We start from the raw sequence: 19544 nt of genomic DNA, 5'->3' as shown, positions 1-19544 counted from the left end.
TGTCAGTGTTTCTTTGTTTTTGAAAACTGGAACCCAATTCACTAAACTCTCGCAACTTTGCGATCTCGCAGGACAATACTAAAAGACTTGCAGAGAGGATGCTTTGATGTCTAGCAGAGCCTAAAAGGTCTTTGCGAATTAGGCCCCTGGTGATTTAGTGGCACGAGCTATCGAGCTCAGTGTTGGCTGGGAGGGTCTTCGTCATTAAATCATGTTCCACCATAGGCTTATAGTGATGGGAATCGGTTGGGATTTCCTCATCGATCATCGGTTATAATAGGCTGGCACCAACCGATCAACTTTCGATTACAAAATCGGTTAAAAATGTATGGTCATAAGAACGTTTTGAGTTATAATTCAAAACGTTCTTATGACCATATTAACCATTTAATACAATTTGTCTTGATGTACACATGAAGACAAACCCAAACCACTGTATATTTACATCAATTTTATCATCTAAACTGGAGGACCAGTTACAGCTAACATTTTCCCACACAATCGATTGTGTATTTTTACAATCGATCATCACATCAAAGAGCCAGTCCGATCAATTGTCGATTATAATCGATCATTGGAACACCACTAGCTTATCAATACCGACATAATGTTTTATGAATCAAACGATCAGTAAGACGTTTTGCGATATACTCAGTAATTTCCGTAAAAATATTATCTACACTGATCTCTTACCCTCCACTGGTTCCGTAATATCTCAGTCCACAGTTGTGACAAAGGAAGACGCTATTTAATAGTCTTTTGAAGGCGGGGCGTAGCCCAGTGGTAAAGCGCTCGGCTGATGCGCAGTCGATCCCCGTCGGTGGGCCCATTGGGCTACTTCTCGTTCCAGCCAGTGCGTCACGACTGGTATATAAAAGGCCGTGGCATGTGCTATCCTGTCTGTGGGATGGTGCATAAAAAAGATCCCTTGTTATTAAAGTCAAAATTACCAAATGTTTAATAACCAATAGCCGATAATAAATAAATAAATGTGTTCTTGTGATGCTAAACAAAATAAATATTTTAACTTTAAAACACAGAGGTAACCAATGTTTCCACGTCTAAATATAAACTTCAACTTGTATTACGCATTTTCCTTCTTCTTTTTTTTTTTTTTTTTTTTGGAGGGGTGTCTTTTTTTTTTGTAAGTACTACTAAGTACTATTAAAATTAAATACTAGTATATGTATCGTGATATAAGGTACCCGTATCGACATGATATATTGCGATACAAACATTTGCATAACATCCAGCACTATAAATGAACGAGCTCGAAGTGTATCTCTGTTTAAGCTGTATCCTTAAGTTGTATCCTAACCGGACGCGTGCGACGTGAACGGATGCGAGTGACGCGATAATATTTATATCCTAACCAGACGCAACCATAGCGACAGTCTTCATTTTAAAATTGTTATCAACAGTTATCAACAGTCCAAGTAAAAGTTGTTTGATTGGTTAATATATGTTTGTCGCTTGAGTTGCGCGAGAAAAATAGAAACAATTCCTATCGGTATTGTGACCAAATGAATCTGTCGCGTCGTACGCGTGCGGTTAGGATGCAGCAGATGAAATCAATGGTTTAAAAAAAAATAAAAAAAATTGATTGATTCATTGCTTTCAATCGCAAGACAAAACAAGACAAGACAAGACAAGACTTTATTTACACTCGGGCTGTTACACAACGGCATAGGAGGAATATATACATAAACATTTTGTTATATACACGTGAAAAGATGGTTGACAGAAAATACATTAATTACAATACATTCACAAACACATATACAAACACATACAATCACGCACATCAATATATTATGTAATAATACAGATATTTAATACAGATATACGGGTATCCAAGTACTTATAAACGAATAGATTGTTAAACTTGTATATGGTGTAGGGGATAATGATAATATTTTGTTAAATATGTTTGGTGTTTGTAGTCAAGGGCGTTTGAATTCATTAGTTATTATATTTATGAAATATAATAATAATTCCAATTTCAACGGGTAGGTAATGGTTAGACGTTCTACGCGTACGGTGCGACAGATAAAATTAATATTTCGAATGTGGACAAGGGTGCACATGGTGCACGGGGGTCATGCCCTCTCAATCACATCTCTCTCCCCCCCCCCCCCCCCCCCCCGCCCATTTTATGTTTACATGTCGCACCATAACACGACTTATGATAGAAAGTGTGGGTGCCCCTTATCCCCCTAATATAAAATCCTGACTACGCCAAATGAAAGTGTTCTCGGTGTTTTTAAACAACCATTCCTATTATTTGTACATCCCATCTGCGTCCAGTATTATCGACTTAAAGAGACAGATGTTAAATAACGTGGGCAAGTATACTTAACAATAAAAGAAATGCAAATCAGAGTTATGGTTAGTCGACAATTTGAAAAAATGTAGATGATTATAAATAGGCGTACGGGCTCCCATTTGTGTAGGGGGGAGGGGTGGGTGACTGTTTTTTGATCGAATTAAACGAACATTTAAGCATTAGCACCAAACAGCGAACGAATCACTACGCATTTTTACATGGATTACAACTAATTTTGAGGGTAGAATGATGGAAATACAGGGTAAAAAGGTCTCAGGTTAGCACATTTTCCCGAATATCTGTATAATATTTGCTCAAATTTTAGGTTTTGCTCCAACACTAGGGGGCAGTTGCCGCCCCCCCCCCCCCCCCCCCCCCCGCCAACGTCCCCATTGTCTCGTACGCTTATGGTTATAAACATTTAATTCTGTGAACTGACAAACGGTATATCAACCTATAGTTCTCCCCAATCTTAAATCGTGTTAATCTCATTTAAAAACAACATTTAATATTACAGCTGAAATAGTATATGAGTTTTGTTTGTTATTCAGTATATATTGATTGGAGTTTGTTTTCATATACATTACCGTAAAGTATATTGTATCCGAGCCATAATGTATTGCCCAATTTCACGTTGACGGTTTCATCAAGATTCTTCGTACAAATTTGGTTTTAGAGAGGATAATCTGAATTTTGCATTTCACATTACAAGAACTATTTCGAGTTTTAAGCCTTAGCAACTTTCGTTTGTCACCCTAACAAAATAAACATACATTCCGCTTTTACCGTGGTTGTTGGGTTGTTGGGTTATTTTCGTTTTAAAAAGCAAAAAGAAAAAAGAAAAAGCAAACCAAACCAAAACCAACACTATATCTTACCTTAACATGTTTTAAATATATTTAGCATTGTACGGATAAATACATTTGGAATGACCTTTGGGTGAGTTATTTTAAATTCCGTTTGGCATTTTGAATTCGTACGAAATTATTTTAGACCAAAATCGATATTGAGACGAAACAAAACATTACTGTGCCCAGAAATGCATTTGGTTTAGAGACGTTCACAATCCAAGCAAGACAATATAACTAATTGCAATTATGATGATGCAAAAGTATTCTATTTGACGAAAACTATTTAAAATAGCTACAAACTCAGGAAAGTCTCTTTAAGGAGAGGTATTATTCTCACTCCCCATCACTTCCCTGAGATTAGTTCAAGGACAGTCGGTTTTTGTTCCCTTAGCATATGAATTTATATGGTATCTCCCCATTATCTAAGTTAGGGGAGCAATTAATCACGCTCTTCAATTTTATTTCAACCTTCTTTCTTCTTCCTTTACAGAAATGTCCTGTTTTCATTCCTGATTTGACAATAGTGTTAACGGATTGTATGATCTAAATATTAAAGCCGCACACCCTAGTTCCATCCAGCGAAAATAAATTATAATTTGGTTAATCTACAAACCTGTAACACACTTAGATCACGTTTTTATCAAATGGAGTGAAAAAGCAGGTTTTATATCGATAAATACCATGGGAATCCCCATGTCCCAATTGCTTGAAATAATTTTGAAAGTTTGTATTCTGATGTCACCGGTAGATGTCGCTCGAAGCACAACAATGCCTACGTCACGACAAATTTCACAGACTTGGGGTGCGTTCTTTTCACCTCTCCAGGACATTTTCCAACTGTTCTGTCCTGGTTGTATCCCCTCTCCAGATATCGTAGGACTTAGCAAAATTATTGGTTTTAAGGGTTTGTAACGTTTTGTATTGAGATACTTACTTGTCTGAACTTTATTGTTACTGAAAATGTTCACGAACTGTGAAGAAAAATCTCACAAATGAACAACAACAAATGATGTTGATCGCGCGAACCGTGCACGAGAAAATAAACCGAACCAAAATGATAACGGCCACGTGGTATACCAACGTCTGTGACATTGAAATGGAAATATCCCGTCTAAAAATAGATTAGACCTTGTCTGCTCAACGGTTTTTTCTCAAACGTGCGCCCGTTTTTCAGAAATAGGAAAAATGCATTTTGTGGTATTACAAACACCAGGATTACCAGGATTACCAAAAAACACTTCAGGTGAATGAAAATGTATATTCTAAATAATAAACGGTAAGTAAAGTGCAATTTTATTTGTGAAAAAATGGGTTTAATAGCGAAAAACAACGCCGTAATGGTTAACAACTAGCCGTAACTAGGGTGTGTCCCTTTAATTGCAAGTAAGGTTAATAATGTTTTTATTTTTAAAAAGAACCCAACCAAACAACAATACACACACGCACGCGCGCGCACACACACACACACAAAGACACAACTCGGTTTAAATTTAATATTTTATTTATAAAAAATAAAACAAATAAACATTTGTAAATATCACTCAGGTACCCGCTTCCTCCGGACATTAAAATCAGATTGCGTACAATGAAACGTTCTAGAAAATACAGCCTATACAATAAGCATTGTTCCACGCTGGCTCGTTTTTACAATTGGGCCTAGCTACTTATTGAGCATATTACAAAACGACAGGTGATCCAAACTAGGGTTTCTGCCAGAGGGTGCGATGGGTACAATTACGTACCTTAAAATATTGGAAATTAATGGACACATTTTAATAATTTTCAGAACGATAATAAGCGAATTGATGTTTAAAATTTGTCAAAGTACATTAAATGCAGTTTTCAACCCCATAACCACCTATTAGGGGCACTTATAATCTGTTTTGTTTTTAATAATCTGTTTTGTTTTTAACACGTACTATGCAGAGGGTAAAAACTGGAGTTAACTGTTATAATCTCGGTATTAACGACAGTAACGTACAGCTGTTTTATTGCTCTATGGAGAGTTTTCCATGTGGGCAGGTTTTAACACGTGCGCCGATAGCGCAAAAGGACGCATTAACAAAAAAGAAGAGCAGATTTTTATGTTTATCAATAACAGTATTACCACATGAGCATCCTTTTTCCGCGCCCGCGCCGCAACAAAAACCGCGCATATGGAAAACGGCCATAGAGGCGATATGCGAGAAACGAAGGCATAAAAGAAAATAAAAGATGTACATTCAGTGGTTATTCTCAACAGTAGTGTTTCCATAAGCGCGGCGCGATGTTTGCTAATCACGTATCCGCCGCGTCCACGCACTACCAAAAACCGTTAAGATGGAAAACGGCCCATGGACTGGCATATAAACGCCGTTTATTGCACTCTTGAAATAGGGCAGTAAAACAATTAATTTCTTAAATTCCATGCCCCTTGTGAATAAGTTAAAGGGCCTTTTTCGTCTTTAATTCACGTTAATACACGTTAATAGCTGTTATACACCCGATAACAGGTTCTGCTTGAGTATTTGAAGCCTGTGAATCAATGTTTTGAATAAAACAATACGTTTAAAGAAAAATAAAGAAAGTGACTGGAAATGCGAATAAAATGGAAGATGGGTGTATTATTAATGAAAACAAATGAAACAAAGCACATTCACCAGGCTGCTCATACCGAAGGCACGTCTAGTTTGTAAAGACTTCAAGTTACAACGTCTAGTTCGTGCAATCAAGTTTAGTTTGTGAAATAAAAATATCTAGTTTGTGCAATCACAATATCTAAATTGTGCAATCACAATATCTAGTTTGTGCGACCACAATGTCTGTACATGTAGCTAGTTCGTGTAATCACAACGCCTACTAGTAGATTTCTTGGGAGTACATTCACAAATGGATGACATATCTACATCTAGGACTGTCGATTTTTGTTTTCTTGCTTTCTTGCCTATATAAAATCTATTATGTTATGTTAAAGCTTCACTTTAGATGCGTCAGTGTTATTTCTTGCGGTTTTGTTTTTCTTTGATTTTCACTCATTTTGTTTTAGAATTGACATATCCATAGAACTAATAGTTTTCTACTCAGGAAATGCTCAGACAAAGGGATATGAAACACTTATTAAATGTCTCCCATGATAAAACTCCTCATTGTCTCCGGTGCCGCCGAGTCAAAGCCGACGACGTCCATCATTCCGGGGTCATCGGGGTCGGCGATTGTGAAGCCGTTACTGTTCATCCCGCACACTATGAGACGCGCATCCCATACTCCACTCTGCTTCCGGTACTGACGTAGAGCTTCCGTCGGATGAACGGCGCCGGCGTACGTCTCGCTGTCCGTGTACACGACGAACACGTCAAACTTCTTGTTGTTCCGTTTCGCCCAAACCATGGGGAGGGAACAGTCGGTGGCGCAGAACGGAAGTGAACACATTGTCTTGACAACCGCGTCCAGCGTGTGACCCTGTGCCACATTGAGAGGTGTCAGTTTGTGGCTGAAGGCAACTACCTCGCTGTGCTCCTCGGTTCGCTTCGTCACCATCATCATGGCAGCGGCGGCCTCGCGACAGCTGATGATCCTAGTCCCCAAGACTGAACAGCCCATCGAGCCACTGACATCCACAGCCAGCAGGTAGCGTTTGTTCGTCGGCTCCACGAACTTGAACGACAGGTAAAACGCCGAGTCTAGCGCAGCAATGATCTTCTTAGTGGGGTTCCATATCAGTTTGCCTCGGTCTCCTTTCCCCGAGCTGTACGTCTTGAACGCCACGAGAACGTTAAATGGGTGTATGCGAGCAGCTTTCAGAAGAGTTTTGTCTGAAAGTTTCTTGACAACCTGCCCTTCTTGCTGGTTACCAGCTTCGATAGCACCAATGCTCGTCATTTTGCCGAGATTTCTGATTAGCGCCGTAAGAGGCATCTGCTCGAGAAGCACCCGCCACAGTCCGACAGAACCCAACAGCTCCGTGGGCATGTGTTCCCTCACAAGTCTGTGTTGTTTGATCAGATCCATAACTCGATTTTCATCCGATGATGTTCGCACTTCTTCCACAGCTTCCAAAAAGGCTAGCACTTTGCCAAACGGCGACTGGTCGTCGTCCTCGTCATGGTTTTTGCAGTACATGCTCTTGGCCTTGTGTATTCCTTTGACGACGTAGCGCAGTATCAGTCCTATAGCGTCGTCGCTTGGCTTCGTGTGAGCCAGACGCAAGAGATCTCGGTGCGCCCAGTCGTTTCTCTTTCTGTACTTGGTGACGTGCATGGCCAGCCTAATCGGGTCGGACGCAAAGCTCGTGTACCAGGCAGACACCGCCTTGCGGTGAGCTCGCCCCCACCCTGTGGTCTCTCCCATCTTATCACACACTTCAACGAACTGAAACAGGTGAGTGGGGATCCGACATATCTTACCGAGCACGCTGTACGCGTGCTGCTTCGTATCCAGATCCCCGCGTCTTACACACACCGCCAACGCGTACAGGATCGACGTCTGCTTCGCGGTTCTGCCTTCTAAGCTGAACTGACAAATGACGTCAACAACGTCTTTACCCTTGCCGTCTGCTATGAGACGTCTGATGCATTGCACGTTGTCTTCCGTCAACTTCTGCTCACTAGAATAGTAGGTTCCTCCCTCGGATCCTAAGCACAGGAATCTCTTTACTCTGACCATGTCATCGACTGTCCAAACGAACCCCCCTTCATCATTCACAACCTGATCTGAAGATATTTGACAAGTTTGCGGCAAAGTCACTTCGTCAGCCATCGTATTGGTTCGTTATGCTGAAGCGGAAAAAAAAGAAGAAGTTTTACATATTATAGGCTCCAATAGGAAACATTTGTTCGAGAAAAAAAAGGAGGTAAAATCACGCCCGTAGGAACAATATCTGGAGGGGGCGGACATGTTTTTATTTTTATTTATATAGAGTAGGCTATGACAAAAAGAAAGTACATTTTCGAACTCGAGTGGGTGGGGAGAGATGGTTGTACCAAACCGGCCCGCCCGGTACCTACGGGCCTGATTATCATGACCGTAAATGATTTTTTATATAAATAAAATAATAAACAAGTAAATTATTTATTAGTTAACTATGTTGTGAGTTTTTACTCAGTATTAATGTCCCTAGCAAATGAAGGAAAAAAGAAAACAAAAACCAAGAAAAAAGAAAAGAAGAGAAGCCCAAGTGGATTCGATTCGTTTGTACCCGCGATCTAATCACGGACATTGGTGTTATTGAAAACAGAGTGATTAGAGTTGCTGCCCTTTAAATGCGCGTTACCGAAAAATAGCTATACACAATAGCCCTTAAGACTGAGTAGTCACAATTTCAAACAAGAAAAAATATTAGTAATAATACTTTAATCTAAAACATTTTTTGTATGCTTTATTTGTTTTGAACGATGTCAAAACCTCTAAAACCATGTTAATTGTGAAACTGCTCTCTGACCTAACAGGGATGTTAGTTGTTTGTTTTGAGTTTTTTTATTTTATTTGTTTTGTTTGGGTTTTTTATTTTTTGCCTTAAAATACAATCGGTTGATAATTATATTTTGCACCCAACACTACACGGTTCTTCCCGTGCAGACTTTTTGGCAAAAACTAATTTAAGGGTACGTTATAAAAACAAAACAGTGCCTTAAGTGATTATGGGTTTGAAATCGTTTAAAACTGGCAAATCATTTCTTTAACTATAATTAGTAAAACATCGTTACATGTGCACATTCATGTTAGGGTACGTAATTTGACCCTTAGTACCCTCTGGTAGAAACCCCGCAGTGCTCCATGAAAGGTGCTATCCTGTTTGTAGGAAAGTACAGGTACCAGACTATTTACAAAGAAGTCATGGTGTGATTTTCTTTTCTCAAACACACATTTTTGTACTATTTTGGTTTTACTAGTACTAATTTCATTTTTCTAATAAGAATATCGTAATACTAATTATTCCCCCAGCACCCAACCCCACCCCTCGTTCGCTTTAACTGAAACATGACATTGTATTCTGCACCAGTTCTCAACCTGAGGGGAACGTAGCCCAGTGGTAAAGCGCTCGCTTGATGCGCAGTTTAGGATCGATCCCCGTCTGTGGCCCCATTTGGCCTATTTCTCGTTCCAGCCAGTGCTCCACAACTGATGTAACAAAGGCCGTGGTATGTACTATCCTGTCTGTGGGATAATGCATATAAAATATCCTTTGCTGCTAATCGAAAACAGTAGCTCATGAAGTGGCGACAGTGGGTTTCCTCTCTCTATATTTGTGTGGTCATTACCATATGTCTGACGCCATATAACCGTAAATAAAATGTGCTTAGTGCGTCGTTAAATAAAACATTTCCTTCCTTCCTTCCAATTGGTTCACGTCTAGAAAGTTCTTCGAAGCATTTCTGACTCACTTTCCTTGAAGACTAAACTTAGCAAAAATAGATATGTTGGTTCTCTCTTACCAAGACAATGAACACTACCAAATTGGATCTTTTAGTTTTAAGCACTATCTAACTTCACCTTTTTTTGTAGAAAAAGGTTCTTATGTCTCCAAATGGTTTTCTTCTTCAGACTCGTCTAGTTGCAGAACAGTAATTTGTCTCTCATGTAAACTGTACAAAGGGTGATAAAAAAAGGTTCTTAGTATAACTAGGACTGACTTGAGCTCACCTACTGTTACTTGGTAAGGTTATACTTCATGCAACGGTGTTGCATTGCCTGTATCACTCTGAAGGATTCTTTATGTAGGTAAAAAATACAAACTCAACTGCGCAAATGACATCATTATCAGTTACGTAATGTCAGTCAGGTAATACATCTAAACGACAAAAACCGTAATACGTGATCGGGGCCGTATCTCTGCACAATGCAGAGTCGAATGGGCATTTGACAAAATAGTGGTTGATTCTATGCATCTTTATCTCGTACCTCGTCCATAGAGGACAGCCACTCACGAGGATATCATTTACTGGAGATTCCATCCTTATTACATCGCCATAAAGAGGATTTCCACTCCCAGACTAGTTTTCTAAATCAAAACTTGTACTGAACAGAGCTCATTGAAATAAGTAAAGCTGTGATGACATGAACTCGGGAATCACTGTCATAACAGTGATCATGTCGGGTGTTCGCGAAAGGTGAGAATATCCTGCCCCACTGATGGCACCCGCCATGAGTATTACCACCACAGCTGTCAAGTCCGTCACCTCATCTAAAACGATGAATAAATAATAAATGTGCAAGAGTTTCACCAAAGAGATAAAAACGTAGGCTATGCACAAGTTCAAAATATGGAATAGCATCAGCCATCATTTTGGTCCGTGGTCAGTGATGCGTCGTATTTAGTAGATTTGGCCTCCAACTGTCTATCATAAAACAGTTTGAATGCCCTCAGTAGTCCCTGGACATCAAAACCCTGTGTCAGAATGATATGGCGTTGTTTGAATTCTGGATACAATGAGCATGTTTTAAAGTATCTTAGAAGCTGTGATATCCTTTTTTCAGACGCCGACTGTTACTTATGGAGGTAGCGCCCGTGGACGTCCACACATGTATTTCAATGGTGTTGCAGAGCATTTGAAGGATTCTTCCCCCAGATCAAAAGACTCAACTGCGGAAATGACATCATTATCAGTTGCACAATTTCTGTCAGCTAATAATTCCTTTTTCAGGTTGAAAATTACATAGAAGTCAGTCGGTGCTAGATGTAGGGAATATGGTGGAAGCCACATTCGTGTAGTGCCCCCATGGCGACCACCGACGTATGCGCAGGTGCACTGTCCTGATGGACAGTTACTATGTTGGTCAGCCATCCAAGCAATATGGGGAAGGGCTCAGAAATGGAGGAATAGCCAGATTGGAGAAAGAATGTAGACATGTGAAGCAAAAATTATATCATTTACTTCCTGTTGGTTCTATATGTATGTACATGTCTTCTTTTTTCATTGTTTTGTTACGTCAATAAATACATGTGTGTGCCCAAGCATATCTATTGGAAATCCATCTGGATTAGCTTTTTTGTTTTGTTATTTACTTACTTTTACAATATATACAAATTAATGTAACACAGCCGTCTAAAAATGCAAACAGCTGGGGTGGGGCTTGATAGTTTTAGCCTCAGAGTTAATGGGGGTGGGGGCAGTATGTATGCCTTTTCTATAGGCGCCATAGATATAAATACACACGGGGTGTAATTAAAATAGAGGCTGCGCTTTTGACCCAATATCCAATAAGCTGTAGAAAGGTGGGGGTTTTTGTTTTTGTTTTGTTTTTTTGCTTTGTTTTTTGTACCTTTCCCTTGTAACTCTCCCTGAAAATCAATGTGGACCATACAGTAATACAAGTAGTTCGGGAGACATAATAGGCTACTTACACGTATCCACAAAACTATTTACAGCAACCCCCCCCCCCCCCTTATATCAATTCAGCCTCTATGGTACTAGGAAGGAATGTTTTATTTAACGACGCACTCAACACATTTTATTTACGGTTATATGGCATCAGACATATGGTTAAGGACCAGACAGATATTGAGAGAGGAAACCCGCTGTCGCCACTCCATGGGATGCTCTTCGATTAACAGCAAGGGATCTTTTATATGCATCATCCCACAGACAGGATATCACATATCACGGCCTTTGATATACCAGTCGTGGTGCACTGGCTAAAACTGGCCCACCGATGGGGATCGATCCCAGACCGACCGCGCATCAAGCGAGCGCTTTACCACTTGGCTACGTTCCGCCCGCTTATGGTACTAGGCCTATGCCTAATAGTTCATTACATATAGTGAATGCATGACAACTGAACATTTCCCATATTATACATGTATTTAACGGATATATACAGTCTCAGTTTTACTGGATGATCCATGTTCGTGCATGAACGAGGTTATTTACATTTCCTGAAAACTACTTACGCCAAGGAGTAGCAATCATTGGCATGATTGGGAACAATCCGATACGGCAATATATCTATTTTAGAGATCATGGTTTTAACTACATGGAATAACATTAAAAAGTAAAACACAAATATCACAATGAATCTTACCTGTACTTAGGACTCGCTGTTATCTGACATCTGACAACCCACGTAGGCGTGTGTGTTTGTTTGTGTATTGACGGATGTTGTGCAACAGTGCGTCAAATCTAATTATAGTTGTTGAGACGCACAATTGGCAAACATAAGCTGAGCCAATTGAACATTTCTATATTCACAAACACCAACACTGAATCGTACGGTGACTGGGAAAGGACATAACATCAAATTATTTTTCTCGATCGATCGACTTTCGAAAACGAGGCTTTCCGTCAAGATTGATGACCAGGATACAATACAATAGGGATGTTCGCCGAAGCAGGAAATGACGCAGTGCGGCGCATGCGCGTAAAACTGGTTGGCAGAAACCATTTCTTTTATCATTGCAATGGATGACCAGATCACAAAGAAATTAGTTTTGAATGGCCCTTTGTCGGCGTATGCGAGTGCATTAACCCCTGAAACATCCCTATACAATACAATAACTTTATTTCCATGTTCATATATGTATAATAAAAACATAGTCTGGTTGACCAGCAAAAATAAAGTACATAAAATATTAAACGCTAACATCAAAAAACTAAACTACAACTCTTGTTTAATAAAGTGCATGTAGTGTAACAGGTTCTATTGTCTTTTGTCTGTTCCATTATAGGTTGTACTATACCAAATAAAATTCCATAGGCAACAACGTTAACATTTCTGGTTAAAAACACTATATTTAATATATCAACCAAACTATGGCCCATAACTACCAGTACCACAACTGAAATACACTTATGACATTCATCTAGGTACACTGTTCAACACAGAAATACAGAGATCACATGTGCAAACTTATAAAGTTTGTTTTGTTTAACTACACCACTACACATGGGCGTACATAGGATTTTGAAAAGGGGGGTTCCAAAATAGATTGCAGAGATATTGGGCATATATTTCTATGTTGAGTTTTGAAAAGGGGGGTTCCAAAATAGATTGCAGAGATATTGGGCATATATTTCTATGTTGAGTAAATATAATAATGTCAGATATCAATGTCTGATATATTAAATAATAAAAAAGCGATTTCGGGAGAGGGGGGGGGGGGGGGTTCTGTCGAACACATCGAACCCCCCTATGTACGCCCATGCGATATCGGTAATTTTAAGAAATATAAAAAACCGACTTTTAGTCTGTCCCATCCCTCTTATAAACATGTTTTTTGGTGAATAATTTCAGTTTCATTTGATGTAAAAAAAAAGAAGAAAAAAAGTGTTTTGGAAATAACAAAAACATACTATTTTTGTGTGCAGTTGTGAAAACAGTCGGTTAGTAAATAAATAACTTATAGTACATTTCATAGTATGAAAAATGGTGTTCTCTGTGGGAAGGTATAGTAAAATTAATTTAATGTATTTATAGTCTGTCTCACAGGGAACGCCTTTTTTCATACTATGGAATTTACTATAAGTTATTTATTTCTGAGCCGACTGTTTTCTAAGCTGCATACAAAAATAGCATTTTTTAAATTATTATTATTTTTTAATTTATTTACACAAATAATGAAAATATTAATAAATAAATAAAATTTTAATTATACTTTTTGATCGCCATTTTTAGATCGGGCGTTTCTAAACTTAAAATATATATACCATACAGAGCTCTCTAAGTTAGCCCTAAATTTTGAAGGAGGTTAGTTACCCAGGAGGTTGGGCCAAGGCCACAGGAAGTTTATTTAGTGGCGTCAAAATATTTAAAGTGTTTGTAGGGGCATCCATCGTATTGGAACTTCAGTGTGGCCGAAACAGGGGGAGGCCCCGAGGGGGGGGGGGGGGGGAGCAGTCCCCCGGACATACCTAACTCCCCCTACGGCCGAAACCGCCTACGCCCTATGGCATCGAACTTATTTCCGGTGGTATACCACCCACCCACCAAGTAACCCCCCCCCCCCCCAGCCAACCCAACCGTCGTGCCCTCCAGTCTTGGTGCCCCTAGAGGTTCAGACCTAACGTTGGGACCACTAGGGGAGTGATCCATTATCCGTTGGCATATTAGTAAGAAGAAGGAAAGTTTGCGTCCGGTGAGCCTGGCAGAGCAAAAACGTATTCTGACGAGGCCAGAGGCGCCTCTCCGTTGACCACGAGAAACAGAACGTTATGTCATTCATCAGATGCTGGCACTCTTTAATTTAGAACACTAGAGGATGCAAACGGGGTATAGTACCAGGTTCCACCAACTAGGATAGGAGCAGCGCACCGCCCTATTGAGTTCCGATTTCTTTTTATTATCCATAAATTAAAACCTGTATAAAATAAATTAAAACGAGCACGCTTGTAAACTATTAAATAAAAAAATATATATAACACCAAATAAGAATTAAAAAAGGTTTTGTACAATGTATTCGGTCGGCGAGTAGGGGGCTGTTACTGCCAGATAACAATCCCCATTATCAACCCGAAGTAAAAACACATTCATCCTTCAATACAAACCATGGGCGTACATAGGATTTTGAAAAGGGGGGTTCCAAAATAGATTGCAGAGATATTGGGCATATATTTCTATGTTGAGTAAATATAATAATGTCAGATATCAATGTCAGATATATTAAATTATAAAAAAGCGATTTCAGGGGGGGTCGGGGGGGGGGGGGGGGGTCGGTCGAACCCATCGAAACCACCCACCCCCCCCCCCATGTACGCCCATGCTACAGCACATTGATTGATTAATCATCGGTTATTTGATGTCGTCATTTTTCTTTTCTACCGGCCTCGGTGGCGCCGTGGTTAGGCCATCGGTCTATAGGCTGGTAGGTACAGGGTTCGGATCCCAGTCGAGTCATGGGATTTTTAATCCAGATACCGACTCCAAACCCGGAGTGAGTGCTCCGCAAGGCTCAATGGGTAGGTGTAAACCACTTGCACCGACCAGTGATCCATAACTGGTTCAACAAAGGCCGTGGTTTGTGCTGTCCTGCCTGTGGGAAGCGCAAATAAACGATCCCTTGCTGTTAATCGGAAAGAGTAGCCCATGTAGTGGCGACAGCGGGTTTCCTCTCAAAATCTGTGTGGTCCTTAACCATAATGTCTGACGCCATATAACCGTAAACAAAATGTGCTGAGTGCGTCGTTAAATAAAATTTTTTTTTTTTTTTTTTTTTTTTTCTCAAATTGAAGAACTAATCCCCATTCCCTTTGCCTTACCTATGTGGTCGGGATGATGTTAGCAGGTATGTACCGCATGTTTCACCATCACTAAAAGACACCCAGTGTTCACATCTCTCAAGTAGACCCATTGTTGCAATAGGTAAAGCAAATACGTATGTGTCAGTAGCAGATATCTGTAGCTTTGCTAATATGCATCGAAAGTGTGGAGTTCCATCATATGTTGTAATATGTTTGCCTTTTGTAGAGGGGAAGCCATCAATGCATATGTAAGGAAATTATTATGTTAATGAAAATGGTTGTTTCGGTTGTGACTCAAAGGGGGCTGTCAACAACCATGTCACTGTCTGACATATGATTTCAGACTCGTTTTTATATATGTTCTAAACAATATCCACATTCTCTGTCTGTTTCATAATGAACGGAATGGACATTTTCTGTGCTTTCGACACAGACATAGTTGTCTATGTTACTGAAACAGCGAGTGTACGTGGCCGTGTTGGAACTGATTTTTCACAAAATACATTCTTCACACGTTTGGCGGACTGGATATACCATGGGGCTACAGGCTGGCAGGTACTGGGTTCGATGTCACCCAGTGGCATGGGATTTGTATCCCCTTGCACCGACCAGTGGTCCACAACTTGTATAACAACAAAGGTCCTGGTCTGTGCTACCCGTCTGTTGGAAAGTTCATATAAAAGATTCTATATACCCCCCCCCCCACCCCCCCCCCCCCCCCCCCCCCCCCCCCCCCCCCCCCCCCCCCCCCCCCCCAAAAAAAAAAAGAAAAAAAAAAAGTAGCCTGAGGCGGTAGCTGGATTCCTCTAACCTACTGTCTTGGATATAAGCACAAAAACAGTTTTAAAATAAACTTTTTTCCCCTCAAATTTTCTCTTATTATTTTGTATCGAAAGATACACATATCACTGCAATTCTGACGGTGTGATAATATATTTTTAATTGAGATATATTTTACGGTACATGCATGGTAAAATGATAGTAAACGCATATTTCACATGTGAAGAATGCGTTTTGTAAAAAATTAGGTCAAACATGGCTGTTTCCCATAGTAAAATACGTCGTACATACGGGAACAAACCATCGCGAATAAACTGGGAAGACAAAGTGAATGACGATTAGTTCTACTTCATGCAATCTCCGGATAAGTCTCTGCCTTTAATGGGATAAAGAAGGTCGCCTTGTATGACTGGAAATCCATGCCACATCTTTGACTACTTATTTAACCAAACCAGTTAGCAGAAAAGGGACATGGACAGAATAGAATGTTTTGTTGTTGTGTTCTACCACTACCATGTTAGTCGTCTTTAAATTCAAAATGGCCGTGATTTTCATATATTTTCTTTATATATCTCCACTACTATTTAACATAGAAACATATTTTTGGGGCCTATTAAAACATTTGATATCAGTGAATTCAAAGAATTATTTTTTTTATCATTTGATCAGGCAGCCATTTTGAAATTCACAATGGCTACCATTTTAATATATTTTTCAAATATCTCAACTCCCGATTAACATGGAAGCACAATTTGTTTTGTCCATGTACATTTTTGTAGTCCATGAATTGGTTGATTTCATTTATATAGTCATTCAATCATGGCAAACATCTTGAAATTCAAAAAGGCCGCCATTTTTATATATTTGTAATAAATTACAACTCCCTATTAATGTATACTGACACACAATGAAAACGCAAAACATATTTTTCAATATTTTGTTGTGATTAATGAAAAATTTATTGGACTTAAAATAACAATTTATGAGAGGAAGCCATTGATTGTTACTTTTGTCTGGGTTTTAATCCTGGTTTTGTTCTCGTTACACATACAATAGCAGAAACACACAAAATGGTGTGAAATGCGTTCACTACATGCTCAATCATGCTGCATGCAATGCCAGTATGTGGACACATAAAAGTCACGTAATGGTGTCATATTCCTCGTCACATTAAGAATGCCACGACTCGGAGAAGAACAAAGGGATCGAGCGTTGGGCATGGTTCAATGGGGTACTTCGCAAAGCCAAGTTGCTAGGACCTTCAGAGTCCATCCATCAACTATTGGACGACTTGTTGAACGTCATCAACAGACCGGGAGTGTCCATGATCGACCTCGACCTGGTAAACGTACCGTTACGACCCCACGCCAAGATCGGCAGATTCGACGACACCACCTCCGTGACCGGTTCAGAACTGCGACGATGACAGCAAGCAACACGATAGGACGTCATGGAAGGCCTATCCATTCGATGACGGTCATCCGTCGACTCAGAACGGCTGGACTCTGGTGCAGACGCCCGTACAACGGTAACATCATGACACCGCGACATCGTGCTGCGAGACTACATTTTGCTCTCCAGAATGGTAATCATCCGCCAGCCTTTTACCGGAGCATTGTTTTCTCAGATGAGTCCCGTTTCTCTGTTTCCTTTGCCGATGGAAGAGAACGTGTGTACAGGAGACTTCATGAACAGTATGCTGACGGATGTGTGAGGGAACGTGATCGGTTTGGCGGCAGTTGTCTGATGGTATGGGGGGCAATCAACTGTGATTTCATGAGTGATCTCATCATTGTCCACGATGCCTTTACAGCCCAGCGTTATGCTGTCGTTCATTCTAAGACCAGTTCTCCAGCCACTTTTGCGCCGTCACCGAAGACCAGGAGGTCCCCTTCTGTTTCAACAGGACAATGCCCGTCCATATACTGCAAGAATTACCCAGGCATTCCTGCAACAAGCCGGTATCACCGTTATAAATTGGCCCGCCGTTTCACCGGATTTGAACCCAAATGAACACGTGGGATGAGTTAGGACGTCGTGTACGTCACCGTCAGCCACCACCGCGTAACGTCGCTGAACTTGCACAGGCGTTGCAGGAGTGGAGGAACATGCCAATGGTGGACACACCAGATACTGACCTTGATATGGGGGGTGGGGGGGGGACTTTTAGATTACGAATGCAACTCAATTACTGATGATAACTGGCCATGTTTCCATTATCCATCAATTCATTAATAGTTTGTCGTTATTTGCAATGAAAAGTTGTTTTTGCGTTTTCATTGTGTTTCAGTATAGAAGCATATTTTCTTTGTCTACGTATATTTCTGTAATCCGTGAATTGGTTAGTTTCATTTTTAGTCATTCAATCATTGCAACCATCTTGAAATTCAAAATGGTCACCATTTTAATATATTTTCATGCATCTCAACTTAGCATATCTTAACACAGAGGTACAATTTTGTTGTCTTTGACCATTTCCTTAGTCAGCAAATCTAATTGTTGTCTATGACCACTTCCTTAGTCAGTAAATCTAATTGTTGACATTACAAGTTATTCCATCGATCTGGGCCCGTATTTCCTCAGCTATCTTGGCACTGCGATAGTATAAAATCGACGTAGGCTTTATAATTATTTTCATGCTTATATCCAATTAAGTTCAAGCACGCTCTCCTTGGCACACACCTTAACTATCTGGACTGACTATCCAGAACAGAGGGTTAGTGGTTATGCTATGGAGAATTCACACTTTGGAGTGCATTCTCCAACTTAATCCATTATTCATTCAATTTTGTATGCCAAATTAAGTGATATTTTACATTATTTACTGGGGAAAAAAAGGGATAAAAATGGCAAGGATTTATATTCAAAACGACAGGATCCTTTCGGATCTAACCTGAACGATTCCACCATGAAATTATCAGCAGTGGACGGCTTGCATTAAACGTGTTACACGTCCTAATACTAGGCTACATTCTATCACATTCAAAAAGCGTTTCTAAAGTCTAATTCATAAATAAATATACAAGTTTTGTATTGTTATCGCAAAACTAAAAGTTATTTGTATGTACTGTACTAAAACAAATGATTTAAAGAGTATGTTTATTGAACATTGTCTAAAATACTAGTAGAGTCGGGCTTATGTCACGTGACATATATTGCAAACGAAAGAAATGTTTTATTTAACGACGCACTCAACACATTTTATTTACGGTTATATGGCGTCAGACATATGGTTAAGGACCACACAGATTTTGAGAGGAAACCCGCTGTCGCCACTACTCTTCCGATTAGCAGCAAGGGATATTTTATTTGCGCTTCTCACAGGCAGGATAGCACAAACTATGGCCTTTGTTGAACCAGTTATGGATCACTGGTCGGTGCAAGTGGTTTACACCTACCCATATATATATATATACTTACACTTTAGGTTAGGTCTGT

The 19544-nt window shown here is 39.9% G+C and overlaps 1 protein-coding gene across 2 annotated transcripts; it reads right to left on the bottom strand.

Moving 5' to 3' along the window:
- Positions 1-4660: 4660 nt before the first annotated feature.
- LOC121383292 (60 kDa SS-A/Ro ribonucleoprotein-like) lies at positions 4661-12474 on the bottom strand. 2 transcript variants are annotated; one of them, XM_041513217.1, is made up of 3 exons: positions 12175-12474; positions 9646-9737; positions 4661-7928 (listed from the first exon to the last, which is right to left on the bottom strand). In XM_041513217.1, exon 3 carries the CDS (start codon positions 7909-7911, stop codon positions 6274-6276), a length of 1638 nt encoding a protein of 545 aa, XP_041369151.1. In that variant the 5' UTR covers positions 7912-7928; positions 9646-9737; positions 12175-12474; the 3' UTR covers positions 4661-6273. The 2 variants fall into 2 exon arrangements, with proteins under 2 accessions (XP_041369151.1, XP_041369150.1); XM_041513216.1 differs by lacking the exon at positions 9646-9737 and having other exon boundaries at positions 12175-12473.
- Positions 12475-19544: the final 7070 nt, after the last annotated feature.

Source organism: Gigantopelta aegis, chromosome 10, assembly GCF_016097555.1.
Source record: "Gigantopelta aegis isolate Gae_Host chromosome 10, Gae_host_genome, whole genome shotgun sequence".
In the NCBI taxonomy this organism is placed as follows: Eukaryota; Metazoa; Mollusca; class Gastropoda; order Neomphalida; family Peltospiridae; genus Gigantopelta; species Gigantopelta aegis.
The sequence above is the reverse complement of the archived record's forward strand: the minus strand, read 5'-3'. Positions and strand labels throughout refer to the sequence as shown.

Coding starts and splice junctions, on each gene's coding strand:
- LOC121383292 (XM_041513217.1), bottom strand. CDS start 7,911: ATGGCTGACGAAGTGACTTTGCCGCAAACTTGTCAAATATCTTCAGAT.